At 48.2% G+C, this 23,647-nt stretch overlaps 1 protein-coding gene across 11 annotated transcripts in view; it reads left to right on the top strand.

Annotated features, from left to right (window-relative positions):
• Positions 1-23,647, top strand: part of PPIP5K1 (diphosphoinositol pentakisphosphate kinase 1) — a 44,780-nt gene that overhangs the window by 6,331 nt on the left and 14,802 nt on the right. For 5 of the 11 annotated variants that reach the window (XM_071813887.1, XM_071813884.1, XM_071813886.1 and 2 more), the window contains 24 exons: positions 270-465; positions 544-634; positions 983-1,068; positions 1,275-1,429; positions 2,401-2,502; positions 2,759-2,920; positions 3,085-3,239; positions 3,643-3,744; positions 4,221-4,307; positions 4,737-4,812; positions 5,325-5,434; positions 6,417-6,502; positions 6,899-7,027; positions 8,870-8,991; positions 9,666-9,848; positions 10,696-10,837; positions 11,472-11,695; positions 12,625-12,752; positions 13,221-13,335; positions 13,940-14,047; positions 15,303-15,419; positions 15,632-15,796; positions 16,893-16,983; positions 21,976-22,098. In XM_071813887.1, coding sequence (XP_071669988.1) covers positions 270-465; positions 544-634; positions 983-1,068; positions 1,275-1,429; positions 2,401-2,502; positions 2,759-2,920; positions 3,085-3,239; positions 3,643-3,744; positions 4,221-4,307; positions 4,737-4,812; positions 5,325-5,434; positions 6,417-6,502; positions 6,899-7,027; positions 8,870-8,991; positions 9,666-9,848; positions 10,696-10,837; positions 11,472-11,695; positions 12,625-12,752; positions 13,221-13,335; positions 13,940-14,047; positions 15,303-15,419; positions 15,632-15,796; positions 16,893-16,983; positions 21,976-22,098 — 3,055 coding nt within the window. The remainder of the gene's footprint in view (positions 1-269; positions 466-543; positions 635-982; positions 1,069-1,274; positions 1,430-2,400; positions 2,503-2,758; positions 2,921-3,084; positions 3,240-3,642; positions 3,745-4,220; positions 4,308-4,736; positions 4,813-5,324; positions 5,435-6,416; positions 6,503-6,898; positions 7,028-8,869; positions 8,992-9,665; positions 9,849-10,695; positions 10,838-11,471; positions 11,696-12,624; positions 12,753-13,220; positions 13,336-13,939; positions 14,048-15,302; positions 15,420-15,631; positions 15,797-16,892; positions 16,984-21,975; positions 22,099-23,647) is intronic. The other 6 variants (XM_065847135.2, XM_065847134.2, XM_071813891.1 and 3 more) reach the window with 3 other exon arrangements.

Genomic DNA, 23,647 nt, shown 5'->3' with positions numbered 1-23,647 from the left:
TGACCTTTGCATTAGTGCCCAGTAGTAGGAGGAGGTACATGCTACCTAGCAAAAAAGTGGTTGTTTTGGGCTGCTCCTTAGTGGTGACCTTCAGTGGACTCTGTTGGGAGCTGGAACCATGTGTGCGTTTGAGTTAGCAAGAGCTGTGAGTGTGTAAGGTTGGAAGAAAATCCTGTGTTTGTTCTGCATTGCTGCATTTCTACACTGTTATACTTTAAATTCAGTAAAGTAGTAGACTCTGTACTAAACTGATCTCTGTCTTCTCTCAGCCACCTGAACGGCAGATTGTGGTTGGAATCTGTGCTATGACCAAAAAGTCCAAGTCAAAGCCCATGACACAGATTCTGGAGCGTCTGTGCAAGTTTGAGTACATCACAGTGGTGATTATGGGGGAAGATGTTATTCTGAATGAACCAGTGGAGAACTGGCCTGCTTGTGACTGCCTCATATCGTTCCACTCCAAAGGTAAAACGTCTGTGCGGGCCTTAGCCCACCTGAGATCTGGACAAGGAGCTGCCACTCATTCTTCCTCCTGTATTTCAGGATTTCCCCTGGATAAAGCAGTTGCTTATGCCAAGCTGTGCAAGCCTTTTCTGATTAATGACCTTGATATGCAGTATTATATCCAGGACAGGTAGGTGTCTGTGACCCCACTGAAGCACCTTCCCTCTTCCTTTGTCAGATTCCTCAGCATGCTGTGCAAACTTCTTCCTGGCCACAAGGAAATGAACGAGGTGGCAAGGAAGGGGACCTGAGCAGTGCCTTTAGAGATTGTTTCTCCAAAATATGGAGGGCAATAGGTTTGGGGGTAAATCCGTTGAGACTTCGCATGTTTTGTTTTCTGGTGCAAATGGCTGTCTTGAGGCTCTTCTGTTTTCATTTGACCTTGTTCTTCATCAGTGGGAGTGAAGCCATTCCCTTGGCATGTACTGAGGTCCTTCTAGACTCTGCTGTTGATTCCCAGTGTTTCTGTCCTCTGCAGGCGTGAAGTGTATCGGATCCTCCAAGAAGAGGGGATAGACTTGCCCCGCTATGCTGTGCTCAATCGAGACCCTGACAGACCAGAAGGTCAGTGTGCAGGCTCTGCTGAAAGCCATTCTCACCTACTGTCCTATGTAAGATACTCTGCAAAGAACAGGTACTGATAATCAGCTTGAAGAGGCCTGATTCACAAGTCTGGTGGGGTTTTTTTCAGACAAAGCTGAAGGGCTCCGGCTCTGCCCTGGGGCTGTCCCACCCTCTCTTAACGCGCTGCTGCTGTACTTTGTCTTCAGAGTGCAACTTGGTGGAAGGAGAGGACCACGTGGAGGTAAACGGAGCTATTTTCCCAAAGCCGTTTGTAGAGAAGCCAGTCAGTGCTGAAGACCATAATGTGTATATTTACTACCCGACGTCAGCAGGCGGGGGCAGCCAGCGGCTCTTTCGGAAGGTGAGGAGGTGGATTCCACGTTGGTGTTAGAACCAACACCAGACCCATGTGGCTTTAGGAGGGAGTGTTGGGGCGAGTGAAAGGAAAAGGAAGGTTTTGTGTTGGGAAAATATAGACCTTCTTAGAACTTTTAGTTCAACCCCATCTCCAAGGGAATTGTAGAAGGTCATATTTTAGTGGTAGCACTGACTTTGCCTTCCCTGTGACCTGTGTCCTGTCAAGCAGTCATGGAGAACTGTGTCCCTTATTGAAGTGCTTGCTGTTTTTTCCAGACCACTTCATCAGTTTATCAAGATGATTTTTTTTAAAACTTATGTTCTTGTCCTCTAACATCATGATGGCCTTTCTCCGCTTAATGTAGCTTGCGAATGTCATAAATACAGTATTTATTCCTACATTCCACAGGGAATCTGCCCTTACTCCCCCCACTTTTCCAGCAAACAGTTAATAGCTGTGATATGTCTTTTTTTCCGCTCAGTTATGCATCTGCCATTAATCTTAAAATGATTGTTTCCTTAGCTAGCATACGGCCATGCCACTTGGGTTGTATCCAAAGCCTTACTAAAAATGAAAACAACATCATCCTCTGTCCATAAGATCAGTCAGCTGTCCCAGAAAGAAGTTAAATTGGTCTGATGATCATCATTTATTTTCATTTGCTTATTAGCTAGGCTTCTTACTTTCTAGGTCTTTATCCGCTGCTTTTTATTCTGTATCCTTGTCATGTTTGGAGTCAACCTAATGGTTTCTAGTGACTTTTCTCGTCTTTAAAGCCTGTAAAGAACACACCTAACTCTCTGCATTTTGAAGTCTCTTCTGTCCTCCATGAATAAGTGTGCTGTGATAGCTGAGGGTTCTGAGATGCATTCCATTAATTCTCTACAGATGGGATGAAACTTGTGCTTTTTGTTTGTCCATCTTGGAAAAGGAGCCCTGTGCTCATGCCTGAGGTGTTCATTCTGTGCTTGCAGATTGGCAGCCGGAGTAGCGTATACTCCCCAGAGAGCAGTGTGAGGAAGACAGGCTCGTACATTTATGAGGAGTTCATGCCTACGGATGGCACTGATGTGAAGGTAAGGAGAAGCCTGGGAGAGCTGCACGTTGGATGGTCCTGCTTAGTCCTGCTGAGATTCTGGAGTGTTGGTTTAAGCTGTGAGGTGCTGACTGTGCAGCTGGATCCCAGAGGGGGAACGGGTGTTCTGCATGTCATCACAGGAGGAATGCGTGAGACCGTTGATGTTCTTCTCTCTCTGTCTGCAGTAGAAATATGTTCTGGAAGCTGCAATTAGTCTGAGTGGTTGCGTCAGGTGTACCTGTTTCTCCTCCCAGGTGTACACTGTTGGGCCAGACTATGCCCATGCAGAGGCTCGCAAATCCCCTGCTTTGGATGGGAAGGTTGAACGGGACAGTGAAGGGAAAGAAATCCGTTACCCAGTCATGCTGACCGCCATGGAGAAACTAGTTGCCCGGAAAGTCTGTGTAGCCTTTAAGGTCTGTGATTTCTCTTTATGTAAGCAGGACATTCCATGAATGTCTGGTTGGAATGTGGGTCAGTGTTAAAGCTGGAGCTGTGTCCCCCTGGTGTGACACTGGTGTGGTGGTGTGCTGCTGCTCGCAGCGGCTCTGAGTCCTGTGTCCTCTGCTTCCTCATGCAGCAAACAGTGTGTGGGTTCGACCTCCTGCGAGCAAACGGCCACTCTTTTGTTTGTGATGTGAATGGCTTCAGTTTTGTGAAGAACTCTATGAAGTATTACGACGACTGTGCCAAAATCCTTGGGTGTGTGAAATTCGAGTTTTGTCAGACAGTAAGGTAACTTGTAGCAAAGTAAAACGAATGTGGAGACCTGTTCGGTATGTTGGAGAAGGCTGCAGGTGGTTCACATGGAGACGTTTGTTCAGCAGGTGAAAGCTCGGCTCTGGGAGGAATGGGTTAATGATATTTAGCTCCTGGGGCTCCTGTCTGCACTGGCATTAGCTGTCTTTGTCTACTGCTGCGTGTATCTTACAGGACTTCTCATTGCATGCTAAGCCCAGCTGCGGTATTGGTGATGGGAGGGACGCTGGTGTCCCTTAGGGCTGCCCTGACTAACTCAGGGTGAGAGAGATGTCTCTGTGGGGAAGATGAGGAGAAGTTCTGTGGCTCCTCTTCAGCACTTTCAGCTGGACCACTGAGGAGGTGGAGAACCAAGGCAATGGAATTTCTTTTCTTCCAGAAATATAATCATGCGGGAATTGGCTCCTCAGTTTCATATTCCCTGGTCCATCCCAACAGAGGCAGAAGACATTCCCATTGTCCCCACAACTTCAGGCACCATGTGAGTACCTGCCATCTTCTCAAACGAATGCCGGTGATGGCTTCGTAAGGGACAAGGTGCAAACCCTGTCCAAGGGACAGACATTGCCCAGCAGCATGGTGTTCTCCAGCTGCTGTGCTGGTTGCAACCCTGAAATGCCTGTGGAAATGCTTAGCCATGCGCATGAAAGGGTGATAGATGGTAAATTAGTTGTAGGTTTGATGAATGTAGACGAGCAGTCATTGAAGGAATTACAGAAACCGCTCACATGGTTCAAATTCTTGATCAGCACAGGAAACAGATGAGGGCATCGCTGTAGCTGTCTCACTGTTCAGGAGGCTGCTACTTGTGCCTGCTTTAGTCTGGGAGAAGTTCTGCCACTAATGAGGGAAGCAGCTGTCAGAGGGTGGAACTGAAAGAACAATGGGAAACTACTTTCTGGTGGCAATTCTGGAGCGTAGGGGCACATTTGTCAGGTGTACCGTGTATTTCCGCAGGATGGAACTTCGTTGTGTTATTGCAGTCATCCGGCACGGAGATCGCACCCCAAAGCAGAAGATGAAGATGGAAGTGAAGCATCCCCGGTAAGAGGCGAGGCGAGAAGCTGCTGGGGGTGAGGAGGACCCGTTCTCTGAATCAGGAGGAGGAGCAGAAGGGCTGTGTGCATGGGAGGCCATGCTCTGTTCAAGGAAATGCTTTCTGCCCAGTTGAGGGAACCCCCTTTCCCTGTAAGGATCCTGATGCCTTCTCTGTGAAGGCTGGAAGAAAGAGGGAAGGTCTGCTAGGGGCTGCAAAGGGAAGTGCCCACTGAATGGGAACCTAGTGGCTGCTTCCTTCTCACACCTGTGGCTGGAAATACTTGAGGTTTTTCAAAATTTCTGAAGGTCAGGAAGGAGGCAGTGGGCTGGCTAGTTCTCCCTGAAAAACAAGGTGTGAACATGTGTGTGGGGATGAGAGTCCTTTCAGCACTGAAACTGCCAAAAATGGATCAGCATTCTTTGTTGCCTGTTCAGGTTCTTTGAACTGTTTGAGAAATACGATGGCTACAAGACAGGGAAGTTGAAGCTGAAAAAACCAGAGCAGCTACAGGTGAGGGGTGTCCTCTGGTGTTGCTGTGTGGGACACGCAGGTAATACGGATCCCACATGACACAATGGCTTGGGAGGGTGGAAGCCCTCAAAAGGGAAACAGTCCATTGTGCAAATGCTCCCTTCTCATTGCCCACCCTGTACGCACTCGGCTGGGTGACGATACAAGAGCGGAATGGAAACAGTTGCTGGGTGATGCTGGGCTGTGGGCTGGGGTGACCTGCTGCCCTGCCCGTCTGCTGGGGTTGGCTCTGGGAACAGATGGGTCTGGGCTGGGGACAGCGCGGTCAGAGGCACCTGCTCGCTTCCTGACGGGGCTGCAGCGCCGGGTGGGGATGGAGCAAACTTTGGAGGGACAGTTCGTCTTGCCTGAGCTGCGTCTCATGAAATGATGTGTCTCTGGCAAGTGTCCAAGCAGAGCTGGTGCTGAGTGAAGCCGTCTGGAGGCCTCACAGCAGCGCAGTGCTGGGTCTGAGGGGTCTGCGGGTGTGTGAGGCCTCTGCTCCCCAACAGGAGGTGCTGGACATTGCGCGGCAGCTTGTGGTGGAGCTGGGAACCCACAGCGACTGCGAGATTGAGGAGAGGAAATCCAAACTGGAGCAGCTGAAGAGCGTCTTGGAGATGTAAGGGTTCATATTTTAGGGCAGTGTGGGTTTGTCTCAGCAGTGGGTCAGCATGCAACATAGAACAAAGCTGTGCCACTGGTGTCCTGACCAACTGGTGCCCAGACGTCGGTCTCCTCTGTCCGCTGTCAGCAGCTCTACACCAAAGCTGCCATGCTCTTCACATTGTCTTCCTTGGCACCCAAACCACTGCTGATTCTTGTTCCAAGCATGTCTGGGTTTTGCCTAAACAACTTGACACAAAACTGAGCTTCCTTTGCTGCAGGTCAGGAACCAAAGTCCTGTAGAGACCATACTGATATGAAGCATTTTGATAAATTTGGAACAAACCTTGTTTTAAATCAGGTGGTCCTGGTGCCAAAAGTTTAACAAAAGGGAGCCTGGAAAACATGAATAGATGTTTATGTCCTCTTAGGTTTTGTGCAGCCAAAATAAAAAACATGGTGATGTTGACATCTTAGAAATAAAATAAGGATTTCTCTCAGAACTGCAGCTCTCTGTGGCATTGACACATATGCAGACGGTGTCTGTGCTCGAGCCATGTCTGTGGAGCACAGAAGATGAATTTTTGCTGTGATCCCTTCCCCTGCTCATTAGAGATATCCTTATCCTCAGAGTGGCTGGCATGTGGTTTGGGGTTTTTTTCCTATGATCTCATTAATTCACTTGTTAAAGATGTAGATAGGAATTAAGTAAGGCTGATTAAAGCCCCGGCGGGGTATGAGAGCACACAGTGCTGTCAGCTGAAGAAGAGGGAAGTAAATGGATCTTTGATTTTCATTTGGGGAAGTTTGGCTTTTTTTGAGTGTGTGTGCCAGGTCACAGGTAGGTGGCAAAAATGTTTGTGTTCCTTTGCAATTGGTGTTGCTGTAGGGAGTCTCTTCCCTGTGCTGCATTTTTACTGTGTGCTGCTTGAGGACCTCGGGGCAAAAGGTGGTGGAGTTGATTTGTTTAAATGTTTTTCTCTCTCTCCTTGTGACAGGTATGGACATTTTTCTGGCATTAACCGTAAGGTTCAACTGACCTATCTGCCTCATGGACATCCAAAAACTGCAAGTGAAGATGAAGGTAAAGAAACCTGGTGTTGCTATCATGGTCTCCAAGCCTGGTGTTCAAGAGCTGTCCTGCCTGTCCAGGCTCTGGAGGTGCAAGCAGAATTAGTGACCCTTGTCTTGTCTTTGCTCACGTCATGTGAAGGGTTGGAGTGATGCATGATGTCATGCACCAGTACACCCCAGGTGGTGCCACAGGGCTTATGCTTCCAGTTCAATGAACTCAGCCTGTACCTTCAAAAAGTAGTGACTTAATTTCGTACCTGCTGGTTTGCTTCCTGGGGACTTTGGGTCAGGCTTGTGTCAAGAGTGGTCTGCAAGTTGCTGGTGACCACCTCTTCCTCCTCCCCTGCTGTGCCCCTGCCAGCTCAGCTCCGAGGTCTGAGGTTCTGTGTTCCTGTTTGTCTCCTAGACGCTCGCCGGGAGCCTTCACCGTCCCTTCTGCTGGTGCTCAAGTGGGGTGGAGAGCTGACGCCCACAGGAAGGGTCCAGGCAGAGGAGCTGGGCCGAGCCTTTCGCTGCATGTACCCTGGTGGCCAAGGTGAGCTGTGTCCCTGTGTCCCCGTATCCCCGGCACCCAAGGTGAGCTGTGTCCCCGTGTCCTGGGTAGCCGAGGTGAGCTGTGTCCATGTCCCTATGTCCCCAGACCTGTCCCACAGCTGTGCTGGGCTGCCCAGACCTGGTGCCAAATCGCCAGCGCTCGGGGTGCTCCGACATGGGGCTCTGTGCTGCCTGCGTGACTCGGGTCATCACTGCTTTTGTTCTTTTGGGCTGACCTGGTAATGACAAATAATTCAAGTGGGTTTTGCAGCCAAACATCCCCAAGCTGGACAGAGATGTCTGCTACGGTAGTTAAACTTTAGTACAGCCTGGAGCACAATAGCATTCTTTCAACTAATGTGCCAATATTCAAAAAAGAGAAGCCATTCTAATAAGATACATTCTGATGCAGCAAATACGATTCTAAACTGATGTGTGATTAACAAGGAATTTAGGTCAGCTGTAGGGAGCAGAGTAAATCTGTCTTGGAACACAAACAATTCTGCCTTGAGACAGGAGAACAGGAAGGTAACTTCTACATATTTTCTCCACCTGTGAAAAGCATTTAGGGCACACACAGAACAACAAGAGCCCAAAGGGAAAAAAAAAAAGTCTGAGATTGCCTTTTCCACCCAAATAAAGAGTCAGAAGTAATACACTGCTACTGTATTGATCTGATGAGACTGGTATTGGATACCATGTATCTTTGACTTGTGTGTTTAATTAGTTCAATGTAATTAAATTTCAAATTAATTCAGCTACTTTAAATTGAATTAGAGAAGATTTCCTTCTGGAATACAGAATGGTTCCCCTTGGCACGGGAGGATGGGATCAGGGTGTAGATTGCAGCGTAATGAGCAGAGAGGTGTCTGCAGAGCAGGCTCAGGACGCGGTGCCAGCGTGGGGCTGTGTCCCGGGGCACCAGCTGCTCTGCGCACCGAGCCCGGGAGCTGGAGCGGAGCTCGGCCTGAGCACGTACACAGTGACTGCAGCCCTGCTTGTGGCTTTGAGACTCCTGCTTCTCATGGCCCTTCAGGGAGAGGGGACATATGGTCTCACGGTGAGATGCTGAGTTCCTGGGTGGCAGCTTTGTCCAGATCTACAGCCGACTTCTGGCCGGTGTCTGTCCTTGTCTAGCAGGGGGTTGCTCTGAGTTGTGAGCTCAGAACTGGGAGCAGTTTTCCCATCTCCACATGCATTGTGACTGGGTACTGTGCACAATCATTATGGGATTCCAGGCAGCTGCAGATTAGTCACTCCCGCGCTGTTTGTGGAGGGTCACACTCAAGAGCTGCACGAGTTGGTTTGTCCCGTTACTGATCTGACTGCTGTGGTTGACTCAGCCGCCATAAATAAACCAGCGTTTTGTGCCACAGACAACTGTAGGATGTGCTTAGGAGCCGGTGTCCCCCTGCTGAGCAGCTCTGCCTGCAGCTCTGGGGGCAGCAGCACCTGCTCTTGTGCACAGAACAAGTAGAAGGAGGCAATGTTTTTTTTTTTCTGTACGTCTGTGTTCTGCACAGGGATGTTCAGGCTGTCAGGATGACTGTGGACTGCTCAGAGAGGGTTGCTGCAGAATTTGGGCGGTATCAGACTTGACTGGTGAATCCTCACTTTTTCTTCAAAATGAACTTTCCCAAATGAAACAAAACCTGAATCAGATTTCAAGTCTTCATGTCTGGCTAGAATGTCTGTTTTGGAGCAGCCTAAATACTGGCTGTGAAAGTGATTAATTCTCTACATAAGTTTGTTACTACAATAAAGTTTATTGTCTAAAGCAGTATATGCAGCTAGTACCTTTGCAGGTGTCAGATATTAATTCTGTGCTTGTTCTGTGTTCCAGGTGATTATGCCGGTTTCCCTGGATGTGGCTTGCTCAGGCTACACAGCACTTACCGCCATGATCTCAAGATCTACGCCTCAGATGAGGGACGAGTTCAGATGACTGCAGCAGCTTTTGCAAAGGTCTTTTGCGCATCTGTTAGTTCTGCTACATTAGTCTTAAAATATGCCAGTTCTAAAGGAAAACCTCTGGTGATGAGGAGGGAGCTGTCCTGGGAACTTCCCCCTCTCTGCTGGGGGATGGTGTCTGATGCTCACAGCAAGTGCATGAGGCAGTACTGGAAACGCAGTGTAGCTGCACATGGGTGTTATTTATGGAGTGTTGCTGGTGTTTGATGTTAGAACACATCAAACCTGTTGCTATTATTTGCCTACAAAACTAGTGGGTTTTGGATGACTGCCCAGCCAGAGGGGTTATTCCTCAGCTGCTGGACTTAAAAAGGTGGATGAAGAGTCTTTGGTGCAGTGTGGGGTGGGAGCTGGGGAGAAGACACATTTGTCTGCAGCTAGAGCTTGAGCCAAAGTGAATCCTGTTGTGACCTTGGCTGTTCTTCAGAGGCTCTGCTGTATCAATGTTTTCCAGCAAACTGAGTTGGCTGCAGCAGGCAGGGCTGGATTTCCGCTCTATAGCTCTAGAACTGTGCCAGAGTCACTGGTGACTGCAGATGCTCTTGCTGTAAAACTGCTCCTCAAGAACAGCTGAGATTTCACTCAACCATGGCACAGGCCATGACACTACCAGAAGTGTTTGTTGCTTGGGTTGCAGATAGCTGAAGTCTTGTCCTGTGTTGCTTTAGGGTCTGCTGGCCCTGGAAGGAGAGCTGACCCCTATCCTGGTGCAGATGGTGAAAAGTGCAAATATGAATGGTCTCCTGGACAGTGACAGTGATTCCCTGAGCAGCTGTCAGCACCGAGTGAAGGCACGGCTGCATGAAATCATGCAGAAGGATGCTGAGTTCTGTGAGGAGGATTATGAAAAGGTAAAGCTCCTGTGTGGCTTTACTACATTGCACCAGCAGTTTGTCCTGAAACCTGCTGGTATGTGAACAGTAGTTCGGTTAGTCTGAGACCAAATCTTGTCAAAATTACAGGATATCAACAGCATTTAGGAAGGGACAGCCCATGCCCTTCTTCAAGTGGAAATCCTCAGTGTCCCTTTCAAGAATCATCAGGGTACCTTCCTCTCCCTTTAGAAGTCCCAGTGCATTTTACTCTCATGGGTGTGCTGACAGAAGAGTTCTCGTGGTTTACTTACGCTGCCCACAACAATCCCAGTTGCTGTGGACAGGGAGTACATCATGCCAGATTCTAAATCTGCTCTGTGCAGATGTCAACAGATCTTTTGGGATACAAACTCTATCAGTGTCTGATAACTGCAGAGCAGAGAGCATGTGCTATATCCAGCACAGCAACCAATAAAAGCACTATAACTGCTTCTCCAGCAAGTGCCAAACCCACTATTTTCTCAGACTCTGAGATCTGATTACGCAACTGAAATCCATTACCATTAAGGAACGTATTTATCATCTCAAAGAACTACTTAACACTTCTCTGAAGCCTTTCTACTCAAGCGTAGGAGCAAAGTGAGATGAGTGGACACTGTAGGCATGGGAGGTCAGATCTGAGAGCAACAGCTGTTTGCTCCGAGGCTGGTCCTGAGGAGGCTTTTAAAACATCCTTAACTCCCCCAGGAACGGGCCAGCTTCTTAGGCTCAGCAGGGAGCACAACTCTTGTATCTAATCAAAAGCAGTACAGCTGGAAAAGGCAGACATTCTGTGTTCCCCGTTGTCGAGATCCTGACTGATCTGTGCTGATTCTTCTCTCAGCTAGCACCCACAGGCAGTGCGTCTCTGCTCAACTCCATGATGTTCATTCAGAACCCTGTAGAGGTCTGTAACCAGGTGTTCGCCCTGATTGAGAATCTCACTTCCCAAATCAAAAAACGTCTGGAAGACCCAAAATCTGCAGGTGAGCATCAGTACTGGAAAGGGAAAGTCTGGGGCAGATTAATCTATTCTTACATCTTCAGAATTCACAGACACCACTACAGTTTATGTTTGTAACAAAGAAATTCTAAAGTGAAAATCTGTATGTGCTATTGATGTAGAAGGCTCCTATTCAACTTTCAACTACTCTTAAAGAGATCTGTAATGTAAAGGAAATGATCTGTGCACCTTTTGTTGAATGTGAACAGCAGCAGTATGGCCTGGGAGGTACGCCTGATTTTTTCAAGCATTTTCTGGAGGGAAACTCAAGGCTATAAACAGTGAGTTTTTCAGTCACAATTTGCTCTTCTCTAAGAACTTTCCTAATACCAGAGCAGAGGTTTTAAAAAGGCATCTGCGGGATGTTTCACACAATTTGTGGCAGACATAAGCCAACAGGCAAGCAGTTTCAGTTTTCTCAAGTGTTTCAGAAGTAGCTTCTTGCAGCAGCTTAAAACTCTACCAACAGGTCCAGTGGCTTTTCCAGTCAAGGATTCTGGTGGGTGACGTAATAACTGGGGCCCTTCTGCGCTGGGAGAAGTCAGTCGTAGCTGTCACTGATATCAAGGCAGAGTTGGTCAGGATGTGACAGTGGTTTGGTGTTCTCTGCTGTTCAGACCTGCAGCTGTACCACAGTGAGACTTTAGAACTGATGCTGCAACGCTGGAGCAAGCTGGAGCGAGATTTCCGGATGAAGAATGGGCGTTACGACATCAGCAAGATCCCCGATATCTATGACTGCATCAAGTACGATGTGCAGCACAACTGTGCGCTGAAGCTGGAAGGCACAGCTGAACTCTTCAAACTCTCCAAAGCCCTGGCAGATGTGATCATACCCCAGGTATGGGCTGCCCTGCCTGCCTGGCCATGCCTGTGCTGTCAGGTTCTGACCCTTGGTCTATTTTGGCTAGATTCTCTTGCACGTTAACTCTAAAGGCAGCATTCCACAGGTGTATCTGATCTGTCTCTTAGTGTTTATATAAGACCCAAACCATTTATGACTTAAGATATGACAGGGCCGTCTTCCCAGATGGGGATTCTGGCAGTGTCAGGCTGATGAGCAGCTGCCACAGCAGCTTTTTGTGTTTGTCGTGGTGCTGTATAGCGCAGCTCTGAGCTGTGTGTGTGCTGTAGCAGCATACAAATTGTACAGGGTAAGAGAGATTTCTGTGTTAAAGTGAAGGTTTTTATTCTTGTCAAACTAGAACTTCCTCAGTTTGCAAAGTTGGCTCGGTTCTCACAAAATTTATACCCATGAACATGAGAGGGGAAGGGAAAGGAGGGGCACGTGCAACAGGTCTCTGTGTTCACCATCACTTTGTGCCACTTCTGGCAGAAAAGCTTTGTTTAGATGGGACAAGCTGCTGCCACCAAGGTCCAACTGCAGTTGTGCCCATGTAGAGCAGCAGTGGGCTTCTAAACTTCTTCACAGTGTTCCTGATGAGATGCAGTTTGGCTGTTTCCAGCATAGCACTTCAACCTTTATCTTTACAAATAGCAGTTGTTGCATTAATGCTCATGCCAGGTCAGGATATGAGTTTCTGTGCCATGAGAGGAGGTTCTCTAGTGGTACTTGTGCCTGTCAGCTCTTGGAAGAATGCTGACACTATTTTATGGGGGGGAAAAAAAAGGGTGCTGAGTGACATTTCCCATTCTGTCCTTGCTTAACTGTAGCAGTGCTTGCAGACAGGACTGATGTCCAGCCTCCTTTCATGTGAGGATGTGGCAAAGAACCAGGGCTCAAGGGTATCTGTTGTTTTGTTCCTGCAGGAATATGGAATTAATAAGGAGGAGAAACTGGAGATTGCTATTGGCTTTTGTCTTCCTCTCATTAAAAAGATCCAGCTGGACCTACAGAGAACCCATGAAGATGAGTCTGTCAACAAACTACATCCTTTGTAAGGCTTTTGCTGCTGCTGGTGGGGAGGGCAGCTCTGCAGTGGAATGTGGGGACCATGCCAGAGCGCAATGGGGTGAAGGCGCACTGAACAGCACTGAAGGGCGCAGCATGAGGGAGGCATTTGGTGCTCCTGGATGCAGAAGGAAAATGGAATGGCACATTGAGACCACGGGGCAGGAGCACAGTGCCACAGAAGCTTAAACCCCCTGTAGCTGGATGATGGTGCCTTCATCCCCATCTCTGCGAGGGGCAGGTGCTGGTGTGATGAGCCACCCCTGCCCCACCATGTCTGCCTTAGGATACCACAAATCCTGCTGCTGTGCCCAGTGCTCTCACTGTTCTGTTCCTGCTGCTCGTTGACAGCTCCTGATGGGGAGTTATCCTGTTCTGCTAAACCTGCAGAAGTGCTGCGGTGTGACAGACAGCAGTTCTTGGCAGGTGTAACAGCGGGCTGGTTTTGTTTCAGGTACTCCAGAGGAGTTCTGTCACCAGGTCGCCACGTTCGGACACGGCTCTACTTCACCAGTGAGAGCCACGTGCACTCTCTGCTCAGCATCTTCCGCTACGGGGGGCTCCTGGATGTAAGTGTCCTGTGGTGCTGACACTGTGAGCTTCCTGCTCTTTCAGTGCCCTTGCCCAGGGGGACAGTGTGTGTTTGCAGGTTCCCTCTCCCAGTAACGGTGTGCACCAGTGGCCTGTGGCTGACTGCACCACTGCGCGTTTGCATGCTGCAGCTGCCTGCCGCTCTGCCATGCAGACTTGTTCTTCCCCAGCCCAACCCTGCCTGCCTTGCTCATGCAGAGATGTGTTTTCTCCATAGCTGTCCTGCTGCTCTCAGATGAGCAGACCACTCACCTGTGTAGGAGAACAGCAGTGTGAGGCGATGGCATTTGGGAACCAGCTGTGGGTTGCGTGTTTCTGGGGTCAGCATGACCCAGAGCTCACAGTGCGGTGTGTGGGTCCGCACGTGAGGTGTGCGGGAGCTGCAGTGTCCCCCGCAGCTGCTCCTCGCTGTGCACCCACCCTCACTGCAGTGTCATCTCTCTCCATGCAAGTGAAGCAAAGTGGTATTGTCCTGACGATGTTGTTATCTTGTGGAGACAAACTCCCACAGCCCATGTCACTGAATGCTGCCAGGTGTCTGCTGTTGCTTATTCCATGCGACTGTTTGTGTGTGTGTATCAGGAGAACAAAGACCAGCAGTGGAAGCGAGCCATGGACTATTTGAGTGCTATCTCAGAGCTGAACTACATGACCCAGATTGTTATCATGCTCTACGAGGACAACAACAAGGTGAGGGATGTAGCTGTAGGATAAACCCTTCCTGCCATGATGCAAGGCACAGTTCCCGGGAGATGAGTTCAGCTGAGAGTTCATAGTCTGAGCTCTCTTTGCTTGTGAATAAAGATGAATGGATCGGTAGCACAATTGCTAGGTTTTATTTTTAGGTGGGATTCTGTGACCCAGTCAATGCTCACTATGTGTAAGCAGAACGCCACCCTGAGCAGTAATACCAAACTGAAGTAATTGATACTATCTATTTTAAAGCGTTTCCTAAAGCAAAATAATTTGCTGTTTCTTAATATTAATTACAAATTAACAGTAGGAAGGAATAAATAAAACCAAATTATATTTGGCAGTTTTTTCCAAATATTTCTAGAAAACATCCAGAAATTCCACATTCGTAAAGATTTTTATTTTAAAAATACACTGGTATAGTTAGGGAAGTATATACTAATATCTTCAGGAAGTAAAGAGAATAATTTATAAAACAGCCAGAACACGGAAGCTGATGGTGATGACTGTGAGCAGGTTTGGCACTGACCTGCAGGTGCTGAGCCCCAGGTGCGGTGGTGCAGAGGGAGCAGCCCCTCTCTGCCACATGCGATCCTTGGAGTCCTGGATTCACAAAGCTGATGGGGGGATTTAATGGGACAAGTGAAACATTTCTTACTGCCATTTGTCAAAATCCCCAAAACTCTGAATAGAGATTTTAGGAGTGATCTAAATCTGTTATTAAGTAGAGATGGGGAAACTTTTGGTTTTGTATCATTAGTGTCAGATACTGCAAAAGCTCTGGCTTCCCTTGAAAATATATATAAATTAATATTAGAGACAATTACTTAAATCTTGGAACTCGGCTAAGGGTCCAGAAGGGAACCAGTCTCTCCCTGCCCCAGTGTCTGCTAGTTTTGCAACAGAAGTGGATCAGAAGGGGCTATGGTTTAGGTTTGTGTGTGTATATATATGTATAAAATATATATATTATACTATAATACATATATACACATATAGCCCAATTCTGTTTTGATCTTCTGATGGGTGTTGTCACAAAATAACAATTTGAATGCCTCGGCTTTGTGCTAACAAGGGCTGTCCCTTTGGGTGAGACAAACCGAGCGCCATCATGTTGGTGGTTTCTTGTCGCTTCTGCTTCCCTTCCCAGCGGACATGCTCGGGATGCGCAGGGCGGCCAGTCCGACTGCGGCTCTGCTGATGGGGACTGAGTTTCCTTTGTTTCCTTGTTCCCTGTGCCTCGTGTTCACAGGACCCATCTTCGGAAGAGCGTTTCCACGTGGAGCTACACTTTAGCCCCGGCGTGAAGGGCTGCGAGGAGGATGGGAATGTGCCCACTGGGTTTGGGTTCCGTCCCGCCTCGGCGGAGGTGAGCGCGCTGTCCCCTCAGCTCCAGCAAACCCTCCTCTGACCCTCCTCATACCGTGGGCTGGTTGTGTCCCTGCCGAGCACTCGGGGTTTACCGGGTCTCTGGGGATGCAGGCACCTCCTGAGCCCCGCGGAGCTGGAGACCAGACCATGGCTGCAGCTGGCACTTGCAATGGCCACGTGCCTGGAGGTGTCCCTGTCTCCTTCCTGCAGAACGGGGGCAAGAAAGCCGACCAGGGCAGCCTGGAGAACCTGTCCAAAGAGAAGGGCACTGATGAGCCCGATCGTGCACAACAAAGGTCTCCACAGCCTTCCGAGCCCGTCAGCATTCAGCGAAGGTCACCGCTGATCAGGAACCGCAAGACAGGGTCCATGGAGGTAACAATGTGTTGGGCACCCTTGGTTGTTCTGGTGGAGGTCTTTTGTGGGGTTTTGATTTCCTGGCGTTGCTTTTATCATGCCAGTGCTAGAGTTGATTCTGGGAAAGGCTCTGAAGAAATTAAAGAGGGATTTTTTGGAAGGCAGACCTTGTTGAGGAAGTACAGGGGAACACAGGTCAGAGGAATCGGTGAAGAAGAGCAAGGGAGGAAATGCCTGTGAAATACAAGAATTATTTGGATTACATGCTCTGTAGAGGCATCAGCATTACCAGCTATGAGACTGCATGCAGCCTGTTCTCCTAGCCGCGGTGACATCTTTGCCACCCCTTTAGACTCCAGCTGTTGCCTCTCGCAGTTCAGCTCCATGTTTCCTGTTCCCGTCTCCCGTCTCAGATCTCCTGCAGGCTGGAGGTCCCTGATAAGTGGCGGGTTTATTCCAGAGTGTTTGAACTGTCACATGGTTTAGAACTGTCCCAATCATTGCTCTGCTAAAGTAACAAAGATCAGTTTTAACGTTCTCACTTCTCTCCTTCAGGGCCGTTATGTGTCACACAGCTGGTGCCACAGTCAGCAGGTAGCTGACATCTTCCAAGTGCTGTAGAAATTGTCCCTTCTTTTGAGACTTTTCACAGGCATTTTTGCTATTTGCTTTCTGAACCAGTGACAGCAGAGTTAGGGCTTGAGGTGTTTATTAGCTGGCTTCCATCTCAGTGTCTCTCATGATGTAGTCGTTGCATGCAGCGCTTGGAGGCTCTTTGTAACAGGCATGTATTGAGTTAAAGGGGATGGACTTTCCTGCTACTAGAGAAGGAAGTTAATGTCCCAGTGATTCCAGCAAGAGTCTTGGAGCTCAGTACACAAGTCCTTTCATACTTTTGAAATCTCCACTGTTCCACAGCCCAACACAAACTGGAAATTAAAATAGAATGTGCACTGTCCCGGTCTCAGCGTATGAGCACCTTCATGCCTCTAGAAAACTCTGATTTTAAGGAAGAGCCATACTTCTCTTATCTGCAATTGATGTATTCTCTAACGGCTTCTGAGACGAGGGGTAACTTAGACCATGGCACTGATCATACTATCTGTCTTTGCAGGTGCTCTCTGAATCTTCTTCCAAATCAGGAGGTTATCGCCTCTTCAGCACTTATTCCAGGCAGTCTTCTGAGATGAAGCAGAGTGGCTTAGGTACTGTACTGACCTGGCACCAGCCTGCTCGCCTGTCCGGCTGTGTTTCTGTGGGTTCTGTCTGTCCACATGTACATCTGGCTCAAGTTCCTTGTATGTGTCTGTGTGTATTATGTCTTTTAGTGTTACTGTGTAGACCACTGTAGAGACTATCTTACTGTATTTCCTTTTGGGTGTGATCTTCTCCTTCAGCTTCTAGCAACCGAAGATGCACTTTTCATCCTTTATAGTGTGGGAGCAACAGAGCAAGCTGAGTACTTGCAGGTTGGCCTTCTGGTTCCACGTCGCTGTAATTTGTTATACTGTTTCTGAACTGAGTAGGAAGAGATGATTTTAGTGAGAACTAGCACACTTTCTGTTCCACAAAACAGAAGTTTACATGCAAAGCTGCTCTTCATGTAAGACTATTATATTTCTACCTTTGCTTCTTAAAGGTCTCTTGTATGGAACAGACCTGTCATCTGCACTGGTGACTGACAGCTCTCTAATGGAACTGGAATCCCTGCTGGGCCATTCTTTGCGTGATAGCCAGTGGAAGAGAATATTTTGGGGCACTTGGTGTTCTCTACCTGTCCTTGAGAGCACCAGTCCCTGTCATGCTAACCTAAACAATTTGACAGCTGAAATTCTTCCTGAAATATTTTTGCTAAAGCAAGATCTATTAGAAACTGAAAAGGTGTCTTTGCTGTCATGAGGTTCAAAGATGGCTGTGAAACCTAGATCTTACAGATTACTAATAAGCACCAAGGTGGAAACGTTCAAGATATGCCCACTGTCTTTTTGTTCAGAACAATTTTTGCATTGTGGCTTGGCCATAGACTTGCAGCAGTTCTCACTCATCAGTTCTTTGCTCTGTTATGTGGACATCTCGCAGCCAAGAGTCTTCTGAAAAGCCTGATAATTTATCTGTCACTTTTGAATGAGCTGCTTCTTTGTAAGCTACTCCTTACCAAGGAAAGGGAATTTTCTTCAGAGTGGTTAGGAAGTATCCCTGCAGTCTGCCAGCTATGCTCGCAGCCAGCTGGAAAAATCTATTAATAAGAAGAAATGGCTGATGCATGTTATTTTCGTAAAGGCACAATAGCCTTGGCAATTGTGGATTTTGACTGTGCTGTTTCATGTGGTGCATGTACTTATTTCTGCTGTTCACGGGTCACCTGCAGGACTGAGCTGCAAGAGACCGCCTTGCTTAGGCCTGCAGAAACCTGCGGTTATTCTGTGAACCCACGTGAATCGCTCTGAGAATTCCTGAGATGGCACAGTCAGGGAAGTGCAGCTGCTGAGGGAATTACTGAGCACATCGAGTGCTGCATGCAAACTATCTTTACTGTTTGGATGCGAAGTACCAGAAGGCATGTGCTCTGGAAAGCAGATATTACAGCCTATTTACTCTGGCCTTTTCTGGGTTTCTGAGGAATGTCTGTTCTGGCAATAGAGAAGACTACTGCTCTGCTGGACTCTTGTGCTTTTACTTGACAACAAAATTTGAAATGTGATCCCAGCAGGTTTAATTTGAGGTTCTTGCCTGACTTGCCTTGCTGGGAAGCATTTGCTGGTCACTTTCCCAGCGATGAAGCGCTGTGGAGACAAAGCTTTGGGCGGGGATTGGCAGAGCAGTCTGTGCAGCAAACCTGCAGCTGGATACCAGCCCAGCTGTCGTTCTGTCTGCAGTCCTGCAGCTGCAGGCACAGAAGGGCTGAGCGGAGCAGCCTGTGCTGCAGCACGAGCTTGTCAGGGTGTCTGTGTTTCTGTTTCTCTTAACCTGAGGACTGTTAAGAAGAATGATGCCTCTTTACCTGTAAAGCAGTCTAGCTCTCCAAGGAATCTTCCTGATTCCTTTCCTGTTTGTTTTATAGAAACCTAATTTCTTCCCACTTTAGGATCTGAAATGGGCTCTCTGGGAGGAATAATATAGAACTCACAGAAGCTTGAACTTTGGCTTTAATACTTGTCTCAGTAGCTGTGCTATGAGGGGTTCATTCAGACACTACTGGCTGTTTCTGAGCTTTCCCGAGATCAAACCTGTCCCTGCTGCCCTGGTCCCTGGGTGGGTGTCCCTGTCCCTGCTGCCCTGGTCCTCAGGTGGCTGTCCCCATCTTGGGGACAGTGTCTGTGCAGGCCTGACCTGTGTGCAGGAGTGGGAAGCAGTACAGAGCTCCCATCACAGCTCTGCTGCCAGACCTGCTGGAATTGTGTCTTTACTGTGATTTAAAAAGTGCCTTTGTGTGTATGGAGCAGGGGCAGCTTGCTCTGTCAGTGCAAACTGGTGCTTTGCAGTATGCCACATTTTTCTGGGCAGGAGCATATGCATTATTGTGAACTGCCTTCAATACTGTGCATGCTTCTAGCTTGAGAAACCTAGAGAAGTTTCAGTGCCTTTCTTTACTTGCAAGAACACTTCAAAATGGGGTAAAATCACTCCTTGCTGTTTGAACAACAGAGATGCTGTGTTGCAGATGGGCATGAAGCTTTGTGCAGAAACCCACATTTCTGCAGGGAAATAAAGGATGTGTAGTATTTGAACATCTGAAACACTGAATGTACATCTGAAAGTTAAATACAGAAGAAAGATCTAGCACATACAGTAATTTCTAGCAAATGTTGCTACGTCTTAAATCCAAATGACTAGTGTACCATTATGTTCTTTAGGATGTGTGTGTGTGTGTTAACTTTGGCTCCAATGGTCTCCTAGAGTTCATTGTAGACAATTGCTGTTGTCCATCGAGTTGTCTTTGTAAATTCTCTTCTGATTAAGGGTGCTAACAAAATGCCTCTGACTGCTGTAGGTGGCAGAAATGCAGGAGCATCCTTCGCTTCATAATCAGTGGCACGAGGTTGCCATGCCAAGTCATAAAAATCTTCTGTTCCATTTTTATCCGCCAGTAAGTGAGTCTGTTGGGGTTTTGTTGTTGCTGTCTGTCTGTTTGTTTGTTTTTAAGCCATGGAAGGATGATTAGGAGCCTCCTCCTGGCTGCTGCTTGACAAAATTTTGTTTGCATTCAGACAGATTGCAGTTCATGCTGAGTCAGTGCTGAGTTTCAATTTAGGCATTAGGAGGAAATTTTCTAAGGCTTGTGTATCAGTTGCCTTTTAGGCACCAGCTCTCTGTCTGTCTGTCTGTCCAAGGACACGTGTGTGCTGGCCTGTCCTGCGGGAAGTCACCAGCAGTGTCACAGTGATGTGAGAACTCTTTGGGTCGTCCCACGCTCTTCCCAGGAGCCGATATTTCAGTGTAGGCTGAGCTTATATGTGGTGAACTCAACAGTTAGGATCTGTGTGTTTTCTCCAAAGCAGCTCTGGCTAAAAAGGTGCTTTGCAGAGAAAAAGCAGCGTCCTGAGGAGCAGGGAGTGTACGTGAGGCAGCCATGTCTGAGCACCACAGAAGCCTGTGCTGGGCTGGATTAGCAGGACAGACACCAGGCCAAGGGATTAGGTTCTCCTCCTCTGTTCGCCCCTTTGAGACGCGTCTGAAGAACTGCTGGCTTGCTGGGCTCTCCAGTGCTGGGGCTGGAGTCACAACCTGCTGGGAGAGCTTGTTCAGATCAGCAGCTGTGGGGCGTGGAGCCCTGAATGCTGTCTGGCCACCCAAATGGGAGGTTACAGAGAAGACAGACAGACTGCCCTCCAAGGCAATAGGGTGAGAACCAACAGACGCAGGTTGCAGCAAGGGAAATTCCAGTATGCTCAGAGGAACACATTTCTCAGCGTGAATGTGCCAGATATTGCAATGGAGAACCAGAGAGGTGGTGGAATCTCCTTTCTTGGAGGTATTCAAAATTTGGTTGGACAAACTCTAGCAAACTGATCCCACTTGGCCCTGCTGGGGCATGGGGAAAGAAGCCTCCAGAGGTTCTTTCCAACCTAAATCATGCTGCAATGCTGTATTTTAGAATGAAGACCTTCCTGCAATCTTGGTAGCACCTTTTTCACAGTAGTAACAGTTGCACTGTTCCAGTTCAGTACTAACAGGCAACACGTCAGGTTTTTTGCCTTGGCAGACAAGGCGCAACAAGATCAACCTGGTTATTTCTAGGAGCCTTTTATATGTGGGAGTAATGCTGGTTTTAGCAGTTGGTATTCTCAGTATGGAATGCAGCACCAAGACATTTTAGCAGAGAATTTATAGCTAATTGGTGGCTTTGTCTCACCCATAATAGGTTTTATTTCTGTCACAATTGCTTTCTCCAGTCAAAAGAATCCTGTGTCACATGCCCGATATTCCCTAAATATCATGTGAAGTCCAGTTGCTCCACAGAACTCTGTGCCTTGGAGAAGCAAACACGAGCGGCTGCCAAGGCCCGTGGTGCTGGGCTGCCCTCCCGTGCACAAGACTGCCTTGCACGCCGTGTTCTTCACCACAGGGTGTCCAAGTTCCACGCTGTGTGTGCATCTGGTGCTTTGCACAGATAGTTCATGGAGCAATCGGACCTACTCTGGAGTAGCAGGACATGACTGAGTGAATGGGAAATGTCACCCGGGCAGCAGCTCGTGACAGAAGGCTCTCTGGTCTCATTGCTTTCGTTACCACTTGGCAGTGATTAATACACATTTACTGACCAACAGATCAGGCAGTCTTGTCTTCTTCTCAGAAAAAGGAGATTTCCTAAGAGAAAGGGCAGAAGAGCAGAGAAATGAAGCCCTGTGACATGAACATCAGTGACTTGGCATCCTGGCTTTTCTGACATGAGTACGTAGATTTGCTGGCTGGAGGGTGTCAAGGTGTTTCTTCTGCGTCAGGGCAAGAAAGGCAGATGGAAATAAACCCTTGGATGGAGTTAGGAACTTTCCTGGTGCTGAGTTTTGGGCTACCTGTTGTGCATTTGGCACTACTGAATTTAGAATTTACCACCTCCCTATGCTCCCCAGTATCATTTGTTTTTTCCTGAGTTTGCCTGCGAAGTGGCCATTCATTCCTCATTCTTTGACTAACCCTACTTTTCTGTAGTTGCATGCGGTGGAGATATAATACTAACACCTTCCATGCCTTTCCAGGGTCACAGTGCACCGGGCTGTTTAGCACCACTGTGCTGGGAGGCTCCTCCAGTGCCCCCAACCTCCAGGACTACGCACGCAGCCATGGCAAAAAGTTTGCCAGCAGCCTGACATACAAAGACGGTATGTGTGTTCCCGTGCAGCAGGTGGTTAATTTGTGGACTTTGGTGTCTCAGGATGCTACTGAGGCAAAGGCTTAGACTGCTGAGAAGAATGACTGTTGAATGTGTATATTCTCTGCCTCTACAGTAATGCATTTTATCATATCCCAAGAAATTGTGATCCGTGCTAGGCCAAGACAGGAGCTGACACTGTGCAAGGAGTTTTATGCTGATGTCTGGAGTGTGATCTGGTGTGACATTTTAATACTGCTTCCTGTTGTGGAGAAGGATTTGTTGGTCTAGATATTAAGTAGGTTTGTCCTGTTGTGGAAATCCAGCACTTCACATCATCTTGCTTACCCTGGTGATCTTGCTGATGCTAAACGGAGCTTTTGTGGAGGCAGTGATCCCATCCTAAAGGCAGAATGACACGCTAGGGGTTGGATAGCATGGATACTAGAGTAAGGCTGGGCACACAGGGTTCTGAGTCCATGATAGCTTTCAGAAAGCAAGTGTGATATGACTGAAATGCTTGAGGTAAGTGGGATGCTTGGGTGAAATAATGCAAAAGGACCTGAAAGTCTAGTTATTGTGCAGTTCTGCATAAACTGCCCTAAAGTTCAGCAAGATGATCTGGTAGAACATACTTGGGCCATTAGCGCGAATGTTGCCCATGCACGTGGGGAAGGAGTTACCGGCCGAGGTCGGTCTGCATTCAGTGCAAGTGTGTTATGCATCGAGCAGCAGTGTGTTGCTGCTGCCGAGGGAGCGGGAGCACCGCAGACCTGGGGAGCGTGGAGCAGCTGGAGGGGCAGTGCATGAGTGCAGGTGTCTGCTGTGACCCTGCTAAGAAAGGTGCTCAGACTCTCTAAGTGCTGATTAACGTACTGTTGCTGGAACGCGGAGCCAAGCAGCATTGAACAGACCTCTCCATGGATGGGATCTGTGCAGCGTGTTGTGCCCTGGGAAACCCACCTGGAAACCCACAGCTCGGCTTCCCAGCACCTGAATGGATGCGAGTTGTCTGTGCTCTCTTCTTCCTTTTCATGTTAATGCTAACAAATGCTGTCTTAGTCAATACTTTATGGAGTCTGAGAGCCTTTCTTATCAGGATCATAACGAACAATAGCACTGGTGGGTTACAAGGTGGGGAGATGATTAAAGCAGTAATTTGGGGCCTTTGGGGAAGACAGGAGGTCTGGATGTTTGTCCAGTTTTGAGGCAAACAGCCTAGCAAATCAGGGTGGAAAGACGATATCCAGTTCTCAGACCTATTGGAACCTCATGAATGCCGTTGTGTTGAGACCACTGTGTACACTGGCTTTCCATGCTGGTTTTCACTGGGCAAGAGAAAACTGTTGCTTGTCCCCTCTTCAGGAAGCTCCCTGGCACGCAGCAGGCTGTGAGCGACAGGGACAGCGAGGCCCAGCAGGGAGGATTTCGGACCTTGTACCAGTCCGAGCTGCTCAGGGCAACAGCTGCTGGTTACTCATAGGTCCCAGAATAAGCTCCTGTTGTTCGGCACAAGACAGTGTGAATACCAGGGGAGCTGCTGAAGAGGCCAGCAAGGG

This window comes from Patagioenas fasciata, chromosome 12 (assembly GCF_037038585.1).
Source record: "Patagioenas fasciata isolate bPatFas1 chromosome 12, bPatFas1.hap1, whole genome shotgun sequence".
Lineage (NCBI taxonomy): Eukaryota > Metazoa > Chordata > Aves > Columbiformes > Columbidae > Patagioenas > Patagioenas fasciata.
This window is presented reverse-complemented; position numbering and strand designations above follow the sequence as displayed.